Source organism: Cornus florida, unplaced genomic scaffold (assembly GCF_030987335.1).
Source record: "Cornus florida cultivar Cherokee Brave unplaced genomic scaffold, ASM3098733v1 CherokeeBrave_3.0.0_Hap2_Chr10, whole genome shotgun sequence".
NCBI lineage: Eukaryota > Viridiplantae > Streptophyta > Magnoliopsida > Cornales > Cornaceae > Cornus > Cornus florida.
The window spans coordinates 85,698,459-85,722,600 of NW_026775580.1; the positions used below are offsets into that span (position 1 = coordinate 85,698,459).

The window sequence follows — 24,142 nt, forward strand, 5'->3', positions numbered from 1 at the left end:
AACAAACACTGCGCCTACCACAGGGATTATGGGCATACAACCAATGATTGCAGATCCCTTCGGCGGCAGGTGGAAAACATGATAGCCAGAGGTGACCTAGCAAATTATCTTGGGCCGAAGGAGCATCGAAGGCCGAGGGAAGGTAATCCTCAGAAAATGGAAGGTAATCAACTGAAAGTCATTCATGCAATCCATGAAAAGTCGGAGGAAGACCAAGAGTCAGAAGAGGTGTACCGCTCCAGATTGTAAAAAAATTTGAAAGAAAAAAGAAAATTAAAAACAAAGAAGAAGAAAAAAAATGTATATAAATGAGTGAATTATGAAAGAGAAAAATTAAGGTTTGATTACAGAAAAGGAATGCATATTTATTAGAGGAGAATAAAAAAAAAAAAAAAAATTTGAAGAAAAAGTAGAGGAAAGAACTAGATAGTTTGTTAGAATGGGATAATTTTAGGAGGCATAATGTAAAATTATACTGTACATATATTTATATAAATAAATAAATAAATTAGTGGCCATTTGTGTTTGTAGGGTTTGCCAAGTTTCGAATTTTATTCCCAACCAGGAAAAGGAAAAAAAGAAAATAAAAATGTATATAAATGAGTGAATTATGAAAGAGAAAAATTAGGGTTTGATTAAAGAAAAGGATTGCGTATTTATTAGAGGAGAATAAATAAAAAAAAAAATTTGAAGAAAAAGTAGAGGAAAAAACTAGATAGTTTGTTAGAATGGGATAATTTTAGGAGGCATAATGTAAAATTATACTGTACATATATTTATATAAATAAATAAATAAATTAGTGGCCATTTGTGTTTGTAGGGTTTGCCAAGTTTCGAATTTTATTCCCAACTAGGAAAAGGGAAAAAAGAAAAAAACAAGAAAATAGAAGAAAATATTGCCAAACAGCCACCAAGTCCGACACAGATTAGGAAACAGCCACTAAGTCCGACACAGATTAGTAAACTTCAGATGAGATCTATATTGAGCACTGAATCTGGCTGAGAGGTTAAAGATGTCCTTGTCCCAATCCGAATTTCCCAGGGAATTGTTGTATGAATATCACAATCGAGAGAGCAGAGAGAAACGAATCACTTTCTAAATTCTCTTTTTCGAAGAACATTCTCAGTCGAGCCTCTCAGGTACCTCTCTATTCCTTCTTCGTTTTGTAAGAAAGTGAAAAGCTTAACTTGCCTTCACTATGTATTTGTTAAGGACCTAATTGAATATATATATATATATATATAGCTTACTAGGCGTTATCTATTCACTAGGGTTGAGAATAATCCCCAAGGTATCTGTTAAGTTCCGGCGTAGTCGAACTTAGTTGTTGGGTTTGTGAGCAATTTTGTTTTCAATGTCTATTTTGATTTCTTGGGAGCCAAAGCATCAAGGCTATTACTTGTTGTAGTGGTAAACGTTACTGCCAAAGGGTAGTTATTTTTGCAAATAATGCTAAATTTTAGACTCTAGATTTATATTTAGTTCGTCCATTCTAGCACTATTGATTGGACCAACAATGGATTTCAAAGCAAAAAAAGTTATAAAAAATTGATTTTTGCTATTTTTTTTAATAATTAAATGGATTTCAATGTTTTAGTCTTTGGTTGGTGTTGTTTATACTGATGGGAATGTTATTGATTTCTCCAGCTGCTAAATTGACTTGTAGGTCAGTCCTAGACTTGATAAGGATTGGCATCTAAATAAATCAAGAAGTCTCTTGGATGGTGCAAAGAATTAACTAACTATATAGGACGATTACCTAGTGCATGATTTAGTTGTGAAATTGTGTTCCCTTGAAGGTGGTGTGTTCATCAGCTTAATTAAGGTTGGTGAGATTTTAATTCTCTCTTTTTGAATGCGAAAAGTTCTCATTGTTCTATGCTGTTTAGCTTCTGTTCTATATGATATATTGTTATGTTGATTTGTATATCTAATTGGGATTATTCTTCTTTTTATATGTTGGATAGAAATCAGGACCATGCCTCGTAAAGTTAAATATGGAGTTGATTATGATGAAGACTATGATGCCTACGAAGATTACAATTATGATGATTTTGGTTCTATCGCAGAAGAAAACCGTGAGTAATTTTCTTAATTCAGGCTTTTACTCTTTGTAGTGCCAAGTGGATACCTTTAGGAGGCTTTTCTTGGTCGTATTTTCTATACCTGAGATAGCTTCATGGCTACAGAGTCGTTTTTATGGGTATTGAGGACTGTCATAATATACAAGTTGTTTATATGCACCTTTAAGGAAAATGCATTTATGTAGAGATATCTCTATTAATGTATATACCTGCATAGACCAGTATGTGTTTTGAATGAGGCTGTGGCCCTAAAATAGAGAGGAATGATGAACATGATTCGTATTCATGTAGAAGACCCAAATAGTTAGGAAAAAGCTTTGCTGAATTGAGTTGAATTTTAGATATCTTTGCAATGTACATTGTTGAATCAACTTGATTCCTTAGGAAATACAAGGTATTAGAGGCTGTTTCTGTATAATTATTAATATATGATGCAGTATAACTAAAAAATGTCCTTTATTTTTTGCACCTTTGGGCATCCTATTCTTTGTTCTTTTGAATATTAGTTAATAGCTAGTTGCATGAAGAAATTTTGGGAAGCAATACAGTAAGGTGATAAGTCGGAAACACACACACACACACACACACACACATATAGTTGTTTCTTATCCGATATATTATATACACCTATATATATATATATATATATATATATATGTAGTTGTCCCACTGAAAAGTTCCTAGGCTTGTGAAGTTCCTATTTTACATTCTATTTCATTAACTGTGTGATGAATACTTTGTTGCAGCAGCTGAAGAACCCGAGACAAACCATAACAGTGTTAGGCCTGTGGTTTGGAGTTGCTCAATTTGTACATTTGATAATGGAGAGAGTATGTCTGCATGTGATATATGCGGAACTCTTCGTAATCCTTCGGTTAACATTTATAGCAACGGCAATAAGAATACAGGTATTCAAGAGTTTCTCTGTTAATTTTGGATTATTTTCTCAAGTTTGTAGAATTGAGTTGTATGGATTGTTCTTTACTTCTTTGTTCCTATTCTATTTGGTACTTTTCCTCTTTGCATTTTTCAGTGTTGTAGTCACATTACCACACATTTGACAGAGTAAGTTTTTAAATCTACCACCTGCTAGGATAGTCTGATTGAGATAAGAATTTGAAACTGCTAAGACTTGGCTCTAACCCGATGATTAGATTACGTTGAACCTTAGTATTTTGATAGTGCTTGAAGCTCAATAGATTGCTCATTAGGATAATCTGACTGAAATATGAGATAAGAATTTGAATCTGTAAAGAATCAGCTCCAATCCAATAATTTAGATTGTGTTGAATCGTAGTAATTTGATTGTACTTGGTAAGTTATTAACTGTATGAGCTTCATAGATTATGTTGTGTAATAATAAAATACGTCAATAAAATTAGAATTCACATCAAGTTATTAACAATATAATTCTATACTAAAATATATGTATTATATAATAATCTTCTGTAAGTCATATTATTGTTAGGTCAGACCGCCCTTTATTTAGTGTTGTATTTACTTGTTAATAATATAATTTGGATCCTTAGTAAGATTTGGACTAGTGATTGAATTCAAAGCAAAATCCGAATCATTGATTGACCTACCGCTTAGTCACACATCCTTGTTGCATATGTTTTTCAAGGTGACCATGTAAGACAGCTTGCATCTATTTTGGGCACCAGCACCTAAGTTTGCATCCTTGTTACGTGGGCTTAATCTCATGTTCATTGCCCCTTTATAGAATAGATCTTTTTTCATGCAGCTGATGGCATGTGCAAAGATTCTGGAGCATCCATTATGGCCAAGTCTCTTTTTGCATCATTGCTGTATCGGATACCCAAAAAGGCTGTGGCCGCTGTGACCTATCAACAACAGAAAGATGATTTTTCAACGGAAGAGTGCAATAACTTCCACAAGCTTGGAAATATCCAAGGAAATTTTCATGAATTTCATAAGGCTTTTAGCAGTCAAAACCATTACCATTTCCATATAGGTCTGCACATGTTCTAACACAGGACATCGATCCCTAATGTTTAACATTAATTATCTTACATTGTAGAATATGGTTCTTCTCTTTTTTTTTTTTCAGCTCTTATTTATTTTTGGATTCATTCTGAGAAAAACTGTCTTTTCTTAATCATTTTCATCCTTAAATACTTTGATGATAACAGCCCCTTTCAAGTTTGATGTCCCATCTCCAGATGACTTGGTATCAAATGGAAAGCGTGCCTCCAAAATGGGTTCAAAAGGTATACTCTAGTGGTCTCAAATATGAGTTTTAGCTGAATTTTACTTCAGAGGAAATAATTTGTTGAATATTTACTATATATAGCCGTACCAATGGGCCAGTGACCCAGCACCAGTTGTATAATCTCTCCTCCCTCAAAGGGTGGACATTTGTGTGCATGCGCGATTACTTACCTAACCATTTTTTTTTTTTTTTTTTTACTATATATAGCCCTGAAAAGAGCTAGACTACCACTATCTTTACTGTTCAATTACTTCAGCTTCTCCATTATGTATATATCACGTCTTAATTGTGTCTAGGAATATTTTATTATTTTCTCTCTAGACTAGAGCATTTAATGTCTGGATTATTAGGAGGATAAGTTTGTTCCTCTGTTGTGTCAGATGGTGTGTCTTGATCTCACTGTCAGAAGCCGATCTAGTTTCCCAAGTTAGGGAGTCTTTATTTGCTTTTTATGAGGGATGTGGGATCTCAATTGAATTTGGGACCGAAAGGATTCTCACTCCTCTATGGTAAAAACGAGATATTACCTACTTGACTGTTGGTTGCTTGAGCATGGGAAGGGCTCCAATGCTCTTTCACATGCTGGAAGAGTGGGACTTTATTTAGAAAGAAGGGTGCACTGTGCACATTGATAATTATGGCTCAAGGTGAGGCTCACTGGCAGCGAAGTTGCCATGCAATGTGCATGAGAGGCACCTAGATGACTGGATGTGAAAACCGAGGCGTTACTTGTCGTTACTGAGGGTTTCCAGGATTTTTTTGGAACACTTGAATCCCTTGCGTGAGATAGTTTATACCCTTTACCTGTCTATTATCATAATGCTGATGATTTAAGTCTTGCTAACACTGTTCTGTGTTCTTAAAATTTTCACATTTGGGCAATTTTTATTTATGCAAATTTAGTGCAACTATATTTTGATTTGCATATTTATTGGTGGTGAAAGTAGTGGCTAGATTAATTGGATTTGGTTCCTTCGTTGACATTCCTGAATTAGAATTGGACAATTTTCTCTTATGATGCTACTTTATATTTGCAGCCAACTTCAACAAGTTATCTGCTTCAGATGTTCCATCAAGCGACAGAGAGAAGAACACTGCAGGCAAATTACAGTCACGTGCTAAAAAATCTGATAGCTCTTTGGTATCAGTGTCAGAAAGCAGACATGATAGTGTGGAGGAGACCAATTCTTCAGTTAATGGGCATGTGCCACAAAGTCTTTCCAGTAGCCTGAGCAATATGTCTTTCAATGTTAAATCTGGATCCTCAAAGAATGTTGATGCCAGAAGAGCTATATCATATTCTCAGTATAAACCTGAGAAATGGATGCTACCTGACAAAGCAGAAGATAGGCTGATTCAACTAAATCTTGCTATTGTAAGATATCCATCTGATGTAGTCATGTGACTATTTCCTTAGTTTTTAATTAATTATTTATTTATTTTTATTTTTATTTTGTTAAGCATATTTGTACTATCCTTTAAATATTTAATTATCATTTTAGGTTGGCCACGTTGATTCGGGGAAGTCAACACTCTCGGGAAGGCTGCTGCATCTTTTGGGCCAAATATCCCAAAAGCAAATGCACAAATATGAAAAAGAGGCTAAAATACAAGTAATATAACTAACATTCTTCATCTATTTTGTGGGATTGTGCGCTTTTCATGCTGTAAGAGCTCTGGATTTATGGTGCTGTTTGTTATCCTATCAGGGAAAGGGGTCCTTTGCTTATGCATGGGCATTGGATGAGAGTGCTGAAGAAAGGGAGAGAGGAATAACTATGACAGTAGCTGTTGCTTATTTAAACTCCAAAAGATATCATGTTGTTCTACTTGACTCCCCGGGCCATAAAGATTTCGTTCCAAACATGATATCTGGGGCAACACAGGCAGATGCTGCAATTCTTGTTATAGATGCCTCAGTTGGCTCATTTGAAGCAGGTATGGACATCACCGGAGGGCAAACAAGGGAACATGCACGGCTTATTAGAAGTTTTGGTGTAGATCAAATTATAGTTGCAATTAACAAAATGGATGCTGTGGAATACTCCAAAGAACGTTTTGATTTCATTAAACAGCAACTTGGAACATTTCTCCGCTCATGTGGCTTCAAGGATTCTTCTATCCTATGGGTTCCGTTGAGTGCCATGGAAAACCAAAATTTGGTGGCAGCTGCTTCTGATGTACGATTATTGTCCTGGTGGGTTTGCTTGCAATTGTCATTTTCAAGTTATAATTGTTTAAGCTTCATGGGATCTTCATTTTTTTTGTTTGTGATAATTTTTATTTAAATTGGAACCATAAGCATAAAGTAAACTTTAAATAGTATTTGGATCAAAATACAAAGACTTTAAAAGTTATTGTCACTAGGAGTAAAAAGTCAAGCTAAGAGGAATTTTGAGCTTGCCTTGCTCAGAGTTGGACTATACTGAGGTTTGTTTTAGGCTCAGGTGGAGGTTGCGCCTGTTCAAACATAGTTTGCAATTTTTTTGCTTAACTCGGCCTTGGACCCTTGGTTGCTAAGATATTGACAATAACAGCATAATGATGATGACACATATTTATTGCAAGTCATCAACATATAATGACACCCAAGACGGTGCATATGGTTTTATGAATTTTTGAAGCAATCAATACATATAGCCTAACATGTATCCCATCAATTTTATATTGCTGAAGACATATAACACATGATATAATTAATACATATAGTGCATATAAGTTTTTTTTTTTTTTTTTTAATTTTTAATTTTTTTTATTATATATATATAAATCTTTTTGGTAATATGAGGAACATTAATTTAAACATATTTTTATTGCAAATTACTACACTGTTGAGTCTGTTGTTGCGAAGGAACATGAAGATCAAAAGGATCTTTTGTTGCATGTTTTGCAGCCTTCATAAAATTTCTGTCCTTTACACTAGAAGAGGCCTAACCAGCAAATTTTGTTCTCAATCTTATGCAACAGAATTTGGCAGTTCCGAAAAGATTTTACGCTAGGAGTACATGATTCAGAAATTGAAATATAAATAATAGGTTGATGCATCAAATTTGCTATATTGTATAGCTATTTATCATTAGTGGGTAGTTTTTGGTAAGGTGCTAGAACTTTTGCAAATGAGGTTTTCTCTTTCTTCTCTTCTCATCTCAGTTAAATCTTGGAAGCAGTTAAGCCTTTGTCATATCATAGAGTTTTGTTGGTTGCATATTTATCAATGCCATGTACTGTAATGGCATGTTGTGAAAGTACATCTTGTTGATATCATAATTTATGTTATTCGGGGAAAAAAATATTTTAAGGAAAAGAAAAGGATACCAAGGCAAAGAAGGATGGAAAATTCTTCATTAAGATGAAAATGAAGAGAACATCACCCCACTATATAAAATGAAGAAATATTTTTTTGTATGTGAGATGGAATAAAGGTACTTCTGTTGATTTGTACTTTGCATGAAAATAGCTTCGACAACCATCATTATGGTTGTTATAAAGATAATAATTTGTTTATGGGTATTGGTAGATGGACCGAGAGCTTACTGCAAAAAAAAGGCATACAAATTATGTAAAGTTAGTACCTTAGAGACGGGAAAAGAGCGAAATTCTAAGAAGCAGTTGGTAAAAGTATGCTTGATTATATTTATTTTTATTTTGCATTTCTCTCTCTTTTAGAGAATAGTCTTTCCTCACTCTTATTCTCTTTTTCCTACTATAATAATTTTTCATCCGAAGCAGTGTGAAAATATCTGATTGTTTATATTAACATCTTCAGATTTACGCCGCATCTTGTAAGTCACAGTGGAATACTTTAGAAAGGAGAGAGGTTGAATAATATAGAAACAGAAAGATGTAGCGTAGCACGCCTTTTGGTACCATAAAAATATGTGTTCCTAGAGGGCCACTATTTATTAACAAACTATACTTTATGGTTGGTGAAAAGTTGCAACCTTTTGTTATGGAGTTGAGATTCTACTATTACCAAGGATTTTCAATTACAAAAAATTTCATGTAGTTCCTTCTCCATCTTTTACTTTTTGTGGTATTGAATTATGCTGAAGAATGCTGATGATGATTAAATTGCAGGTACATGGGGCCTTTTCTGTTGGATGCAATAGATTCTCTCCAACTTCCGGCAAGAGATTACTCAAAGCCTCTACTAATGCCCATATGTGATGTTATCAAATCCCAGTCACTTGGGCAGGTGTCTGCATGTGGGAAATTGGAGACTGGGGCACTTCGAAGTGGATACAAGGTATGTAATTGGCTGGCTGTTTTAGTTCTTGTAAAGCAATTAATTTAAGTGGCCAACTGGTCTTTTTCGAAAATATAATTTATTAAATCAGAGAAGGAAGTAGGTTTCTGTTGCCTTGAATTTTAATTCATTTCTCCTGAACATATGCCATATCCATGTAAGGAATCCATAGAATTTTATATATTTTTTAATCTGTCTGTAGGAATGTGACAGATTGGGCCTTTCCTGGTAACCTTCTCTGTCCTCCTTGGACGGAGATAGTACATATCTAATGGTCGGGCTTGGGGGCGGGGGCGGTAATGGAGTTTCCTACCTGTTTTTCCTATGGGGCGGGGATGGTTTTTGCTAGCCTGTATTTACAATAAGGCAAGGTGCAAGGGCTGGGATGATAATAAAATTGCAAAAGCTGCTGGGATGATAATCATTGCAAAAAAAACAGGGAAAAAAAATGAAGATAATCATTGCAAAAGCTTCAAGATTATAAGTGTCTTCAATCCACTGAACTGTCATTTGAACTTACAATAATTTTTTCATATTCAACATACTAAAATAATGCAGGCTTCGTGCACAATGTGTCACAATGAAAATGAGATTCCTTGATCTATAATGCAGCCAGCTGTAGTAAAATGAGATTATATGCATTTTAAGGTGTTTTAAGCGCATCAAACATTGTCCCTCATGTACTGAAACTGGATTAAAGAAAGCAGGGCAATGCTACTTGTAAGGGGCTCCATGTGTGTGCAAGGCCTTGCATGCATTATTAACTATTAGTGTCCTGACAAGCCTCTGCCCTGTCCTTGGTATTTTTGTGGACTTGCCTAATACTGGAGCGAGGATTGGGAACGGATCTCCCTCCCAAGGATTGGGGTTAGTGTGTCCACATCTCAAACGCATTTATACTGCCATCATTATCTGGACTAACATTTAACGGAACTGAATTTTTACATTTCTTAAGAACCATAACCACTTACCACTTTAACACAGTATTTTATGTCATTGGGACAGAGTATGCATTCTGCATCATGTGTGGAGGCATGTCATTTCATAAAATTCACTATCTGGGTTACCTCCTTGATAAATAAAAAATGACTTTAATAGCCCCTCTCCATTCCCCTCCACCACTCTGCATGGTTTCTATAATTGTTCTGTGAGAATAAAATTGACATTTTGAAAAGCGGTTAATGAAATTGGTTCCCCCCCTCGGCGCCCGCACGATGAATGAATGAAATTGGATGTTGCTGCTTGTTAAGTATGGAATGCAAATCAAATCCCATTTTCCGTGTAATGACCTTGATTAATTCTACCTTTTAGTCAGGATTTATGTAATATATAGACTAACAATATGATTTTCTTAACCGGATTTGTTGAATCTACTACTATAACAGTATTTGTCCATGCACGTGGGTGATAGGTTCTAGTTATGCCATCAGGAGACATGGGCACGGTACGCTCCTTGGAACGTGATTCTCAGGCTTGTGCTATTGCGAGAGCCGGAGACAATGTGGCTGTCCGTCTACAAGGTCTTGATGGAAGCCATGCGATGATGGGTGGGGATGTGTTATGCCACCCAGATTTTCCAGTTGCAGTGGCAAACCATTTGGAACTGAAGATTCTTGTCTTAGACGTTACAACCCCAATTGTAATTGGCTCTCAGGTAACGTCCTCCGTAGATTAAGTCAATCTTCATTGTTTTACTTTGATATGGAGATATAAGAACAACTTTTTTTATGGAAATGAGCAGATGGAGTTTCATATACATCATGCAAAGGAAGCTGCTAGAGTTGTAAGGTTATTGTCATTACTCGATCCAAAGACTGGAAAGGTGAAAAAGCAGTCCCCAAGATGTCTAAGTTCAAAGCAGAGTGCAGTAGTTGAGGTTTGTTACAATGAAAATAATTACTATGGTTGTGTCGAACGAATGGCTCAAATTATTAAAACCTGGTCTAATTGGTCTGTTATCATATTTCAGGTGGTTCTGCAAGGAGCGGTTTGCGTGGAGGAGTTTTCTAGCTGCAAGGCTCTCGGGAGGGCATTCCTAAGATCATCAGGAAGAACTGTTGCTGTAGGCATTGTAACCCGAATAATGGAGAGAGAATAATTCAATCCGACACTGCATACCTGAAGAACAGGTGACATTGAAAGTTGTGGTTTCATTGTACATTGTTTATTTAGTGGATAGAAGAAATATGGATGTACATTATCGATGAGTCGTCCTGTTCATGTACACATGCAAAGTTTATTTATTTATTTATTTTATTTCATACATTACTTGCCTCGGTAATTTGCTTGTTTGGTGATGCATTTTGAAAGCTACTTTTGTCTATGTTAATGTTGACCTTGTTAGTAAAAAAGTTATTCCTGCATCATTCTTACTACTGCACACTGCTTTGAACATTTTCATCATATAAACAAGTATGTAATATTTGGAAAAAGAAAATTCACCAAAAGCCTGACTACAGGAAAGAAACCTTCAAACTAAAACTCTGTAGATAGGATATAACAAAACACACGAAAATTTACTCCTTGGAGCTATTCAACAAAAAATAGTGTGCTTCTCTTTCAAAATAATTCTAAATTCACAAAGTTAATAAAATTATATAGAAATAAAAATAAAAATTGCTACAAAATTTGGTTTGGGTGAGTTGAGGTAAAGTCCAGTTGTCCAAGTGTTGCACTCCAAATTTGATTTTGTTTTTTTTAGGTTGGATGATGATAATGTTGGATCTCTTTCAGCATCTAATAATTTACTATCTCACATAAATGAGAAAGACTTCCCTGTTCCGGTAACTATACTATGTCATCGATGTTATGAAACAATTATAACCTGCCACATAAAAAAATATATTTATTTAGTGGGTTCACTATAAAATAAGATTGTAATACCATCTCATCAAAATAACAAAAGCATTAAAATATAATTGTAGTACACACAATTACTATCCATGCAAACAAACAAAATAATTGAAGAATTTTTTTTCTTGCATTTATCCTTTTTTACGTTTTATTTTTATTTTCTTAAAAGAGGACGGATTTTTAAAATTTTGTTACAAAAAGCTTGGGTAAATTACTCTCCAACCCCATGAGATTATTGCACCTTATTTTAGAACGGACATTGATCATATACAACTTTTCTCAATCTATGAGGTACTTTTACATCGAAATATTCATGATTTATTGAAAGAAGGGTAAAGTACAACCACATCCCATGAGGTTTGGCAAAAAGATACACAAAGTAAACTTATTTGTTTTTTGGACAAAGACACCCCTTGAAGGTTCAAAAATGGACAAAGACACTCTTTTACATAAAAAATTGATCAAATTATCCTTTGACTGTTTAGAAGACTTTTTTAACTTTATAATTTAATAAATTGGACCAATCTACCCTCATGAACAATTTATGCATAAAAAAAAGTTTTTAATAAAATGACATCACTATCCCTAACCCCTATTTTTGTTTATAATAAATAATTATATAGAATGTTCTTTAAAAAATAAATCGTGAATATAATTTTAGATGTAAGACAATTACATAATTGTCAAAAATAAAGCCAAAATCCAGTTCTTTGCGTTCCCAACACATTTCAATTCTAAATTTCTCATCTGATCTGCAAATCTAGCATAAAACCCAAATATGTTCAAGCAGCATAAGAAATATCATCAAGTCAGAGAATTTAATCCAGTGAACTTGGTTGTACACAATCAGTTTTAGTGTCCCAGAGCTGGCTTCGCCATGCCTTTTTTTCTTTTTGGCAGATTGGGATCCCCATGGACCACACACATTGTGAGAGTAAAGGTATCAGTTGGTCACTCTTGAATGAGCCAGACTCCTGTGTTCCAAACTATTGAGAGAGAAGAGACTTTTTTTAATTTTTTTTATGCATAAATTGTTCATGAGGGTAGATTGGTCAAATTTATTAAATTGTAAAGTTAAAAAAGTCTCTTAAACTGTCAAATGGTAGTTTGGCCAATTTTTCAAGTAAAGGGTGTCTTTGTTCATTTTTGAACTTTCAAGGGGTGTTTTTGTTCAAAAAGCAGGTTCTTTTGACAAACTTCAAGGAGTGTTACTATACTTTACCCTAGAAAAAAAGGGACAAGAATATCCAATACAAATACAAGTTTAGAAAATACCTCATAAAAGATAGAGGCTTTAGAACCAAATTCTCAAACTTCAATCACAAGTTTAATACTGCCAATAGCATACATATTGAATGAAGGAAACAAGTAAAAGACATAACAACAAAAACTAATTATATATGGACTACAGTAGCGCAAATTGTTCGACACATTGGGCAAGAATTATTTTTTGTCAACCACTCGGTCATGCAATCTTTATGGAATACATGTGAACATGGGGTCGTCATCACACATGCCCCCGCCAAGAATCCTAGACATATTGGACACTTATCATCTGCTGAACTATCACCATCAATCAATTTGTGGATCTTCACCGCAACTTCAATTTCTTTCAAAACATCTGCTTCTTGGCTCCCAATTTGTTCAATAATACCTGGATAAGACCTTAACCGGCTAAGAATATCCAAACTGTCATTAATCCTTACTAACTTGTCCTTGTCCTTGTTTGAGATATTATTATGATAATCCATCATCAAGTCATCCTCATACTCAATTCCTTGCATTAATTCAACATTGTCAAGATTTTTCATCTCTTGTTTTTCAAATTCAACGTCTCTATATTCGCAGTTATTGTATTCTTCTTCTTCTTCTTCTTCTTCTTCTTCTTCTTCTTCTTCAGGAAAAGAAGAAGATCTTATGATGTTCTCCAGATCGGTGATGTTAACAAATCTCTGCACACAAACATCTACAACGATGACGATCTTGTGCTTTCTCTTGGAATCGGACGAGTTGTTCATATGAGTGAAATGAAAATCACTAACAAGTTTCCTAACCAAAGCTTCTGATAGAACACGAGCATTAATACCATTGGAGGAAGCTAGTGTATACATTATGAACCAATCAAACATTGATTTTAAGCAGTCTCGACACAATAAAGAATGGAGATTGAATTTGAAAACATGAAAGTTTTCGACCAGTCTACTATCAATATATACACGGATCATGAACACTCCTTCGGATTCCAAAACCTTGTTTACGGAAAAGTAGTCCTCCTCCTTTTCCTCCCACTTGAACACACGAACCCGTGCGGCATGAATCCTTTCAACCACATCCACCATCTCCATCTCTCTGACTTCTTGCACAAGATGATTTGAAGGACTTCTATAAATAATAATAGAAAGCTTGATTTTGAGACAACTTATTTAGTCCCACTGCCAAACTACTACTAATTGGTACCTATTTAGGAAATATAACCTCTCTTTCCTTATTTGACTCTATTTGAACCCTAAAAGTCATTGCATGGGTTGGGTTTATTTTTTTATTCCTAACCAGGCCTTGGCCCAACCCACTTTACAACTTTCTTGTCCTGATTTATCCACAATGAAGTACTCATTCAATGATGACAGGGCGGCGCCAAAATTTCATTTGAGGGTGCAGTTTTCTTGATTTTTATATAAGTAAATAAATAACATGATAAATATAAATTATTTAAATTAAAAGGCACAAAAAATAATTATTACAAAATATAAGAAAGATTAATATTTTACAAATATAAAAATTAAAAGTATTAATTGGTAATATTTTCATTGAAGAAAATTATAATTGTTCTCGATAGATTTTTGTATTTTGAAAACAATGCTTAAAATTATACACATTGAGTTTATAAAATTACAATAATAAATTAAATAAAAAGAATACGATGAGAAAAATAAAATGTTATTGTACATACTACAAAAAAGAAATACACACATTGAGTTTATAAAATTATAGTAATAAAAAAAAAAAAGAGAGAGAGAGAGAGAGAGAGAAATAAAAAGATTTTTTTTTTTTTTACATACATTGATTCTCAATCTTTGCTGCAATCTTATTTGTATTTCTTTATTTACTAAAGTTACACTATATATATTCAACTTTATTTATACTCATTGTAAACATTTTAGTCCAAAAACTTCATCTATCACTCCCTCGTACTCTGTTCACAAAAAATACAAACACCAAAGCTTCTCAATTTTTTTTTACCTCAGATCAAAATCCTTTCATTCGTTCGGATATTTTTTTTTTTTTAAATGACGTTGATCCGGACCGGAATCATTCAATACAACGGTATGAACACGATATTAAGGTAAATCCCATTGTTGAGACTCGATAATTTGATTATCTTGGGCCAAGTGTAACTTAATAATTTAATTAAATTTATAAGATAATACATTTAAAAAATTCTCTTAGGTCCTACTTATTACATAAATTAATAATTTGATAAGAAATACATATAGGACTGAAAGTACAAAGAATTTTCCCCTTTTACAGAGAGAGAATTTCTTCACTCCCAATACTTTCTAACCCCTTTTCCCTCTCGATTTCCCTTATTTATAGACGGTTACAACCTCCTCTGGCTTGGGCCTTATTTGTTCCCCTTTGCCTGGACTCAACTTCCCTCATTTTAACATGGGCTTCTGTAATGACTTTATGGACCTGGGCCCATCTCGCGCGAACTTGCTCCATCCTGTTTGTCCATACCCGACCCGTCTTCTGCAATGCGGATCACACCAAGCCGGGGTCATTTTGGTGTCCTCATCTGCCCCCAATAATCTCTTTCCTCATTAATGAGGGTGAGATTATTGAAAAGACACGATCTTGGTCTGACGGCTCGGAGCAGTGACACGAGGAATCGAACGGCTGGCACAAAAACCCAAACTTCGAGATCTGCAGTGCCACTTTTTGCCTTAACCTTTTGAGTTCCATGTCGCCTTTACTTTTTCTCTTTATAAGTTCCGGTCTTTCAACCTTCACCGTTCCTCTTACCTCTCGCTTCTACTCTCTGCTGCTTTCCTGCACATTCCGGCGATCCTTTTCAATTTCTCCGGCAAGTCCTTCCTTTTTAATTTTTAGCTACTGTACCGTTACTGAGTTCATCACAAACTTTCAAGGTCAGTTTTTTTTTTTTTAATCTCTCCTTAAAAGACGCCTTTACTGCCTAGGACTCTTCCCCTTATCTATGGCTCCCCCCAACCTGAACGCCATTCGATCCAAGAATTACATTCCTCGCGACGTTTCTCTCAGAGTCTATCCAATAAACTTAGACGAGAGATCTGGTGAGGGTTTTCTTCCTGGGGAAGTTTTATTCTCCGCCGTTCACTTGAACGTCATTAGGTTCTCCCTACACCCGTTCTTTTGTTATGCTTTCAACAAATTGGGGCTCTGCCCCCCTACAAGTTAACCCAAACTTTCTTAGGGTAATTTCAGTCCTCCTGCTCTTGAATCGTGATAGGGGTCTCAATCTTGACATTATTGACATTTTCCTCTACTATCGGATTAATAAGATTTCACAAAATGACTTGTACTATCACTTCTTCCCTATTGACAAACGGTCGATCTACACTGATAAGAACTCATTTGAAAAAGGTTGGAGACGAAATTTAATCGTGGTTGGTGGGAATTGGCAGACTCCGCTCGGCCAATCCTTCTCTATCCATTCTTCCTTTGGAGCATGTTCTGTCTCTGGCTACAAAAAGCTGAAAACACATCCTACTGAATGCCACTGTGAAAGTTGTCTTCCCCGTTTTTGCACTTTTCTTTGTAGATGCCTTCAAATCCCCCATGATGAACTAGTTTATAGCGTCTGCAGGGCTAGGCTAGACACCTTGCAAGAAAGTGTGCTGAACAATATCCCTGCAGCTACTGATTTGCTTACATCTGATAATCTCTCTGACATCTCTCTTTTAAGGTCTACAATGGAGAACATTCAGATCCCATCGTTCAGCAGGAGGAGGCGTCCTGCTCCCACCCCTTCTAACGCTCCTGCTATCACATCATCATCATCTACACCTACTTCCACATCGTCTTTCCTTGCTGTCTCTGCCCCAGAGCAAGTTGCGATTGCTCCAGCTGTGATTCAAGTCTCAAACCGTTCTGCTGATGCGCCCTCTGAGCTCACCCATGCAGAGAACCCTATTGTGGGCCATACTGCTGAAATCCGTCCTGCTGCTCCCGTCATTATGCCTTCAAACATCTCGTCCGATACTTCCTCAGAGAGCACTCAGGATGCTGGGAATTCTGAAGACAATGGAGGGCCAGCTAATGCTCGTCTGTCAGAAAAGATTTTAGGAAAAAGGCCAATGCCTGAGGGCGGTCATGATCAGAGTGATATCCCACCGACCCGAAGGATCAGGACGGCTTCCTTCAGGGTTACTGAACCATTGCCCCCTGCCCGGTTCTTCATTCCTGAAGGCGAATCGGCCAGAACCTCTGGTCCGATTCCATCCGTTCTTCCATGGTGACCTTTACTCAGCCGTGAAGATGGATCAACCATTGGCCCCACTGACTCAATATATAAGAACCCCCTCACCTCCTTTGCTTTCTACAAGGGTTTCTGGACCCCCAAAGACCTTGAAATCCAGAACAAGCTATCCTTTGGTGAGATGTTCCAACGGTTCCCAACCGCTGCTATGAAGGTGACTCTTCTTTTCACTGAAATGTGTTTCTTTTCTGTTATGACTCCTTAGTAGCTAGTCTGACCTGAATTTCTTTTTCTTCATGCAGACTTTATTCGGGGATGTTCACTTTTTAAAAAACCATTGAAACTCTGAACAAAAAGCTTAAATCCCTCTCTGTGGGCCTTAAAAGGTCTGTTGAAGCAGAGAATCTTCTTGAGGCTAAAGTTGCTGAGCTGGAGTCTAAGCTAAGCGAGTCAGAGAAGGGAGTTGCTGACTTAAAGGCAGAGAGAGACGGTCTGGCAAACGAGAGGGATTCCCTCAGAGTTGAACGGGATTCCCTGAGGACCGAATGGGATTCTCTTCATGATGAGGTTGATATCTTGAAAACTGAGAAGAGTGTGGCTCTGACAGAAAGGGACTCTCTCAAAGCTGAAAAGGGAGACCTTCAGGGCTCATTCATTGCTGAACGGTTGTCTCATGCGAACTCTCAGGAAAAGCTCTTAAACGAACGATCTTCCTTGATGAACATGATTGGTAAAGTCGAAGGGGGTATGAAAGCTCTCTTTGCTCGCTTTACCAGGACCAGTGCCATCCGGTATGCTGAAGGGTACAGAGACGGTTTTATTGACCGTTCTCCCCCTGAAGGTGAATCAAGCTTTTGTGCTGGTCCAGATGAATTAGATGCTTCTATGGACATCCACCCCCCAAATAATTATCAAAACCCACCCTGCGACCCGGCTGAGTATATTTTTATTGAGTGTATAGAGGTCGCATCCTCAGGAATTGTCCCACCCTTTCATCCCCTGAACATTCTTCCCCTTTCTACTATTGTGCCCTCTTCCTCAGTTACTGCTGACAGACCTATGCCTACCGAGGGAGTGATTCATCTTGACTCCCCTTCTAAGGATGATAGGGCAGATGAGAATGGAGAAGAACTCAATGGTCCAGAGGATGATGGTGGCGAAAATGACAGGTTACAGCCTGGAGAAAATCATCAAAACTGACACCCAGTAGCAGTTTTTTTTTTTTCTTTTTTTTTAAAAAAAAAAAAAAAATCTTCATGTATCGTGCTATGTACCTTGGGGCATTTTTGGTAATGAATGATAATGCTTTTGCTCAACACCACTTCCCTCCTTTCCAGCTTTGCAGTGTATTTTCACAAGTGCTTAACGTTCGGCTTTTGTCACCATTCTGTCCTTTTCTTACTTATTTTTGAGCAAGTGTTTGGCGTTCGGCTTTAAGTGCCAGCTGCCACTAACTTTGCTGAATGCCTGGCGCTCGGCTTGAACGCCTCTTGCCACTTGGCTTTATTTTTGAGCAAGTGTTTGGCGTTCGGCTTTAAGTGCCAGCTGCCACTGACTTTGCTGAATGTCTGGCGCTCGGCTTGAACGCCTCTTGCCACTTGGCTTTATTTTTGAGTAAGTGTTTGGCGTTTGGCTTTAGCCAGCTGCCACTGACTTTGCTGAATGCCTGGCGCTCGGCTTGAACGCCTCTTGCCACTTGGCTTTATTTTTGAGCAAGTGTTTGGCGTTCGGCTTTAGCCAGCTGCCACTAACTTTGCTGAATGCCTGGCGCTCGGCTTGAACGCCTCTTGCCACTTGGCTTTATTTTTGAGCAAATGTTTGGCGTTCGGCTTTAAGTGCCAGCTGCCACTAACTTTGCTGAATGCCTGGCGCTCGGCTTGAACGCCTCTTGCCACTTGACTTTATTTTTTAGCAACTGTTTGGCGTTCGGCTTTAGCCAGCTGCCACTAACTTTGCTGAATGGGAAAAGTGTCAATTAAATTTTTAACAAAGAAGAGACTTTTTATAAAGCTTGGAAATTTCGTACACTTACAAGCATGCAATTTAGAGAGTGCATATTGCTTAAAATTAAACTTTACTTTTACTGGTAGTACCTTTTCAGAGACGTAGCATTCCATGGCTTATTGACCATCCTTCCTGTCATAGTTTCTAGGACGTATGCCCTCTTCCCTATAACCTCTGCTATTCTGTATAGACCTTCCCATGGGGAGAACATCTTTTTGACTATTCTCACCTTCCTTTTCAGAACCAGATTGCTAAGAGCGAAATCCCTGTGCCTCACCTTCTTGTTATGGCTATTCACAAGCGTCTGTTGATAAGAGACAAGCCTCACTGCAGCCGCATCCCTTTTTTCCTCCAGCAAATCAAGATTAAACCTCAGCATTCTATCATTCTGCTCTTGATCCCACGCCAAGCTCCTTACAGTTAGAACCAAGTGCTCGACTGGTATCACCGCCTCGGTGCCATAGGCCATAGCGAATGGGCTCTTTCCAGTTGGCCGTCTTGGGGTTGTTTTGTAAGCCCACAAGACATTTGGAAGCTCATCTAACCATTTGCCTTTTTCATTCTCCAGCTTTTTCTTAATACAAGCAAATATTGTCCTGTTTGTGATTTCGGCTTGACCATTAGCCTGGGGATGACTGACTGCTGCTAACATCTGGTTGATTCCATATTCTTCCAGCAGCTCTTTCACTTACTTGCTATTGAGGTTGGTTCCATTGTCCATCACGATTGACCTTGGTACGCCAAAACGACAGATAATATTATTCCAGATGAAGCGTCTTACTTGAGTTTGGGTGACACTAGGGTACGGCTCTGCTTCTACCCATTTGGTGAAGTAATCAATTGCTAGCAGAACGTACTTATTCTGCGATCTTGCAGTCGGCAAAGGGCCAACCATGTCCATCCCCCACTGCGCGAAAGGCCATGGGGTGGCCATTACGTGCAGGTCTTCAGGTGGTTGATGTATCAATGACCCAAACCTCTGGCATTTATCGCATCTTCTAGAGAATTCTTCTGCATCTCGTGCCATGTTTGGCCAGAAGTACCCCTGTGTCATTGCTTTGGTGCTAAAAATCTTCCTCCCGAATGATTTCCGCATACTCCTTCGTGAATGGTTCGCATAATCTGTCTAGCTTCTGCTGGGGTAGCACACTTCAAATATGGACCCGAGAAGGAGCGTCTATACAACTGATCACGCACAATGGCATACTTTGCCGCGTTGGACCTAATTTTTCTTGCCTCGTCCTTACGCTCGGGGAGTGCACCATTACGTATGAAAGCCATGATTGGATTAATCCAGCTCGGCTCATATGGTATAACATTAACATGTTGAGTGGTCGGATTAGGCAGCTCTTCAAAAATGGAAGGTTGGATCAGTATGTCGACCGGGATAACCCTAGCTAAAGTATCTCCAGAACTGGATGCATTACAAGCCAAGCGGTCGGCATCTTCGTTATACTCTCTCGGCAATTGGATAAACCTAATCTGATCAAAGCCTTTCGCCTCACGCAGAACCGCAGTTCGGTATGCTTCCATGGTCTTATCCTTGGCCCCATAGTCCCCATTGACTTGTCGAATGACTAGTTGTGAATCACTATAAGCAATTAGATTCTTGATCTTCAGTTCTTTAGCCAACTTCAGCCCAGCTATCAACGCCTCGTATTCTGCCTCATTGTTGGTTGCATTGAACTCTAGTCTTATCGCTTGGCTCAGTGTAGTTCCTTCTGGTGTTCACAATTGAATTCCAATCCCGGCCCCCATTTGGTTCGAGGAGCCGTCCACGAAGAGCTAACACCAGGAATAATTATAATCCTCCACCACATCTTCAGCATCACATTCAAGTAGGAAATCCGCCACCACTTGACCTTTGATTGCCGTCCTGGGCTCGTATACAATATCAAATGAACTCAATTCAATGGCCCACTTGGTCATTCTCCCCGATAGGTCCGGTTTATGCAAGATCATTTTCAAAGGGAAAGTTGTTAAAATGACGATTGGATGAGATTCAAAGTAATGTCTAAGCTTCCTTTTTGCGTTGACCAGCGACAAGATCATTCGTTCGGCCCTATAGTACTTTCTTTCCTGTTCAGACATTGTTTTGCTAACATAAAACACCGGGAATTGCTTGCCCTCTTTGCAACGGATTAGAACGGCACTAGTTGCTATACTGGATACCCCAAGATACAGAAAGAGTTTCTCATTCGGCTCTGGAGCAGACAGAACCGGAGGATTACGCATGTACTCCTTCAGGTTGGTTAGCGCCTGTCATTGCTCATCCCCCCAGGTTTGCCTTCCGTGCCCTTGAATTGTATCAAAGAAAGGTTTACAGCGGTCCGAAAGCTTGGAAATAAATTGGCTCAATGCAGCTATCCGACCTGTGAGTGCTTGCACCTCCTTAATTGTCTTTGGCTCTGCATTTCTGATCAAGGTTTCTGCCTGTGCTGGATTGGCCTCAATTCCTCTATGATTGACCACATGTCCCAGAATTTGACCGGAGCTTACGCCGAATGAGCATTTGGCCGGATTAAGCTTCATCCCATACTGGCGCAACACACCGAACACATCTTGCAGGTGCGCTAAATGATCGCTCTTCTTCTTACTCTTAACCACCATATCATCAATATAAGCCTCGACAGTGCTTCCCATTTGGCCCTTAAAAATCTTGCTGATCAGCCTCTGATAAGTAGCTCCAGCGTTTTTTAATCCGAACGGCATGACTTTGTAGCAATAAGTCCCTCGTTCAATAACAAACGAGGTTTTCTCTTCATCAACTGGATCCATGGGAATTTGATTATAACCGGAATAAGCATCCAGGAAGGTTAACCGCTCATATCCTGTGGTGGCATCTACCATTTGATTAATCCTGGGCAATGGGAAACTATCCTTTGGGCAGGCTTTATTCAGATTAGTGAAGTCGATACACACTCTCCATTTCCCATTCTTCTTCTGCACTACAACAACGTTAGAGAGCCAGGCTGGGTACTGAACTTCTCTGATGAATTCGGCTTCAAACAGCCGATCAACCTCCTCAGCTATAATCTTATTTCGTTCTGGAGCAAATCTTCTCTGCTTCTACTTCACTGGCTTTGCATTCGGATCCACATTGAGGGAATGGTAGGATACAACAGGATTTATCCCTGGCATATCTGAATGGCTCCATGCGAATACATCCGCATTTCGAGTTAAGAAATCAGTCAACTCTAGTTTCTCTTCTTTAGTGAGTCTGGTTCCCACCCTTGTTGTTCGGTCTGGTTTCTCATGGTCAATCTTCACTTCATGAAGGGGTTCTGTGATCAGAACTGGTGGCTCCTCCTCCCCATCCCTGCTGGGAGGAGGGTTCTATAATTGCTATTTTGGATTGGCAGAATGGATGAGATTTTTTCCTTTTCCAGCAGATTTCAAAGTTACTGAATAACATTCTTTAGCCGCAACCTGGTTCCCGTGTATGTCTATCACCTTGGTCCTATCCGGACCCAAACATCGCATCACTTGATGCAAGGTTGATGGGACGCCCTGAACTCTGTGAATCCATCCTTTGCCCATCAAGAGGTTGTAGGATGGATGAATTTCCACGACCACAAAACTTTCAGTCAAAACTCGCTCAGCAGCTTGTACTGTCAATTCTACCATTCCAATGGGTTCCACTCGCTTCCCATCAAGTCCAAGCAACGGATTTCCTGTGGGTTTGAGTTTTTTGGGTTCGATCTCCAGTCGGTTGAACGTCACCCTGGGCATGACATTCGCACTACTTCCTGGATCAATCAGGACTCTCCGAACCAGGTATTCTGCAACCGTCAGACTGATGACTAGTGGATCTTCATGAGGAATCTGAACGCGTAGCAGGTCCGTTTTATCAAACTTCATCGATGTGGACGCGTTCTGCTGGTGCAAAACATGCACACCGCCAATTCTTCTTTTCAGCTGGGCCTGGCGTAACCTCGTTCTGAGCAACTCTTCTGACTCCGTCGTTTGTTCAGGCCGGCCATGAATTGCATTTATAATCCGGACAGGCTGAGAGTTATGTTGGTTCGGCCTCTAGTTCCGCTTGATTTGCTCAGTCAGGCGGTTCTGCTCTTGCGCCGGACCTTGAACATAGCTTGCAAATTCCCCCTTTGCGATTAACATCTCTACCTGCCTCCTTAGGTTCCTGCATTCGTTAGTCTGATGTCCAAAATCACTATGGAAAGCACAATGTTTAGTCTGATCCCTCTGTTCAAGAGGTTGCCTGATTGGCAGAGGAGGACGAAACTTATCTTTGTTTTCTTGGTATAGCCTTGCTAAGGTGACTCTAAGTGGAGTGACTGATTCCTCCTCCCTGGGCCTTTTCTCAGCCTTCCATGAGGGGTGACGTTGCGGTTGGGCTTGTTTTTGCCCGATCTTGGCTTTGGACTTCTCCTCCGTCGAAATAATTAACGTCTTCCTCGAATTAGCTGCTTCTTCCTCCTCAAGACGAATGAAACCGTCAGCTCTCTCGTTCAGCTCGTCCATTGTCTTTGGCGTATTAACCACCAAGCTGGTGTGGAACGGCGTCCCCCGGTTCATTGCGAGTTTAAATGCTTGGACTGCAGTGGACGGGTGACACTCCATTACCATGCTTTTAACGAGGTTGAACCGTGTAAGAAAAGCTTGGAGTCGTTCATCCTCATGCTGCTTCATTGTGAAAAGGCTTGATACATCCTTAGCCGGACGTTTATTCCCGTAGTACTGGCTTATGAACTTATCGCATAAGTCCTGGAAACTGGCGATTGAGCCCTGAGCCATATTTTTGAACCAATTGAGAGCTGGTCCAGCCAAGCTCGTAGGGAAACATTTGCATATCAAAGGATCATTATTAGTATTCAAAGCCATTTTCAACTGAATATGGTATATGTGATCGACCGGATCGGTTGTTCCATCAAACAGAATGAAAACCGGCATGGAAAACTTCTTCGAATTCGGCGCGTTCATAATTTCATCAGTGAACGGAGACGCGACCGTCCTTGCTGATGAACGCAATGCTTCGTTTTCCCTTGAAAACCACGACGGAAATCCACGATCGGCAGATCTCCTTTCTGAGCTATGGTAATCAACTGTTGCTAATGAAGGTCGGTATGGCGGATCGAACGACCTGTCCTCCGCAAACTTACTCCGCCACGGTGACGCAATCCTATGTTCATATGCCGGTGCTTTCTCCCTCATAATCCGTTCGTGATGCGGTTCCAGATGAACAGATCCTTCTCGATCCTCTACTCGATGGACATTCGGAGGCAGATTACCGATTATAACT

General features: G+C 38.6%; 2 protein-coding genes across 10 annotated transcripts; one reads left to right on the forward strand and one right to left on the reverse strand.

Annotated features, from left to right (window-relative positions):
• Positions 1-812: 812 nt before the first annotated feature.
• On the forward strand, positions 813-10,829 carry LOC132279655 (uncharacterized). Of its 9 annotated transcripts, none has more exons than XM_059781689.1 (13): positions 814-1,140; positions 1,649-1,826; positions 1,969-2,083; positions 2,832-2,993; positions 3,830-4,060; positions 4,239-4,316; positions 5,356-5,693; positions 5,821-5,931; positions 6,028-6,515; positions 8,396-8,564; positions 9,976-10,218; positions 10,306-10,440; positions 10,534-10,829. In XM_059781689.1, the coding sequence occupies exons 3-13, from the start codon at positions 1,999-2,001 to the stop codon at positions 10,660-10,662; spliced, it is 2,169 nt and encodes a 722-aa protein (XP_059637672.1). In that variant the 5' UTR covers positions 814-1,140; positions 1,649-1,826; positions 1,969-1,998; the 3' UTR covers positions 10,663-10,829. The 9 variants fall into 9 exon arrangements, with proteins under 9 accessions (XP_059637666.1, XP_059637672.1, XP_059637667.1 ...); XM_059781684.1 differs by having other exon boundaries at positions 1,969-2,079; XM_059781687.1 differs by having other exon boundaries at positions 1,969-2,079; positions 2,835-2,993.
• Positions 10,830-19,929: 9,100 nt separating this feature from the next.
• On the reverse strand, positions 19,930-21,114 carry LOC132278044 (uncharacterized). Its single transcript, XM_059779873.1, has 2 exons — positions 20,670-21,114; positions 19,930-20,579 (listed from the first exon to the last, which is right to left on the reverse strand). Exons 1-2 carry the CDS (start codon positions 21,112-21,114, stop codon positions 19,930-19,932), a joined length of 1,095 nt encoding a protein of 364 aa, XP_059635856.1.
• Between the last annotated feature and the right edge of the window lie 3,028 nt (positions 21,115-24,142).

Coding starts and splice junctions, on each gene's coding strand:
- LOC132279655 (XM_059781683.1), top strand. CDS start 1,054: ATGAATATCACAATCGAGAGAGCAGAGAGAAACGAATCACTTTCTAAA. Junction 6,516..8,395: donor GATGTACGATTATTGTCCTG/GTGGGTTTGCTT, acceptor ATTAAATTGCAG/GTACATGGGGCCTTTTCTGT. Junction 10,441..10,533: donor AGCAGAGTGCAGTAGTTGAG/GTTTGTTACAAT, acceptor ATCATATTTCAG/GTGGTTCTGCAAGGAGCGGT.
- LOC132278044 (XM_059779873.1), bottom strand. CDS start 21,114: ATGCGTAATCCTCCGGTTCTGTCTGCTCCAGAGCCGAATGAGAAACTC. Junction 20,580..20,669: donor GGATTATAATTATTCCTGGT/GTTAGCTCTTCG, acceptor CACTGAGCCAAG/CGATAAGACTAGAGTTCAAT.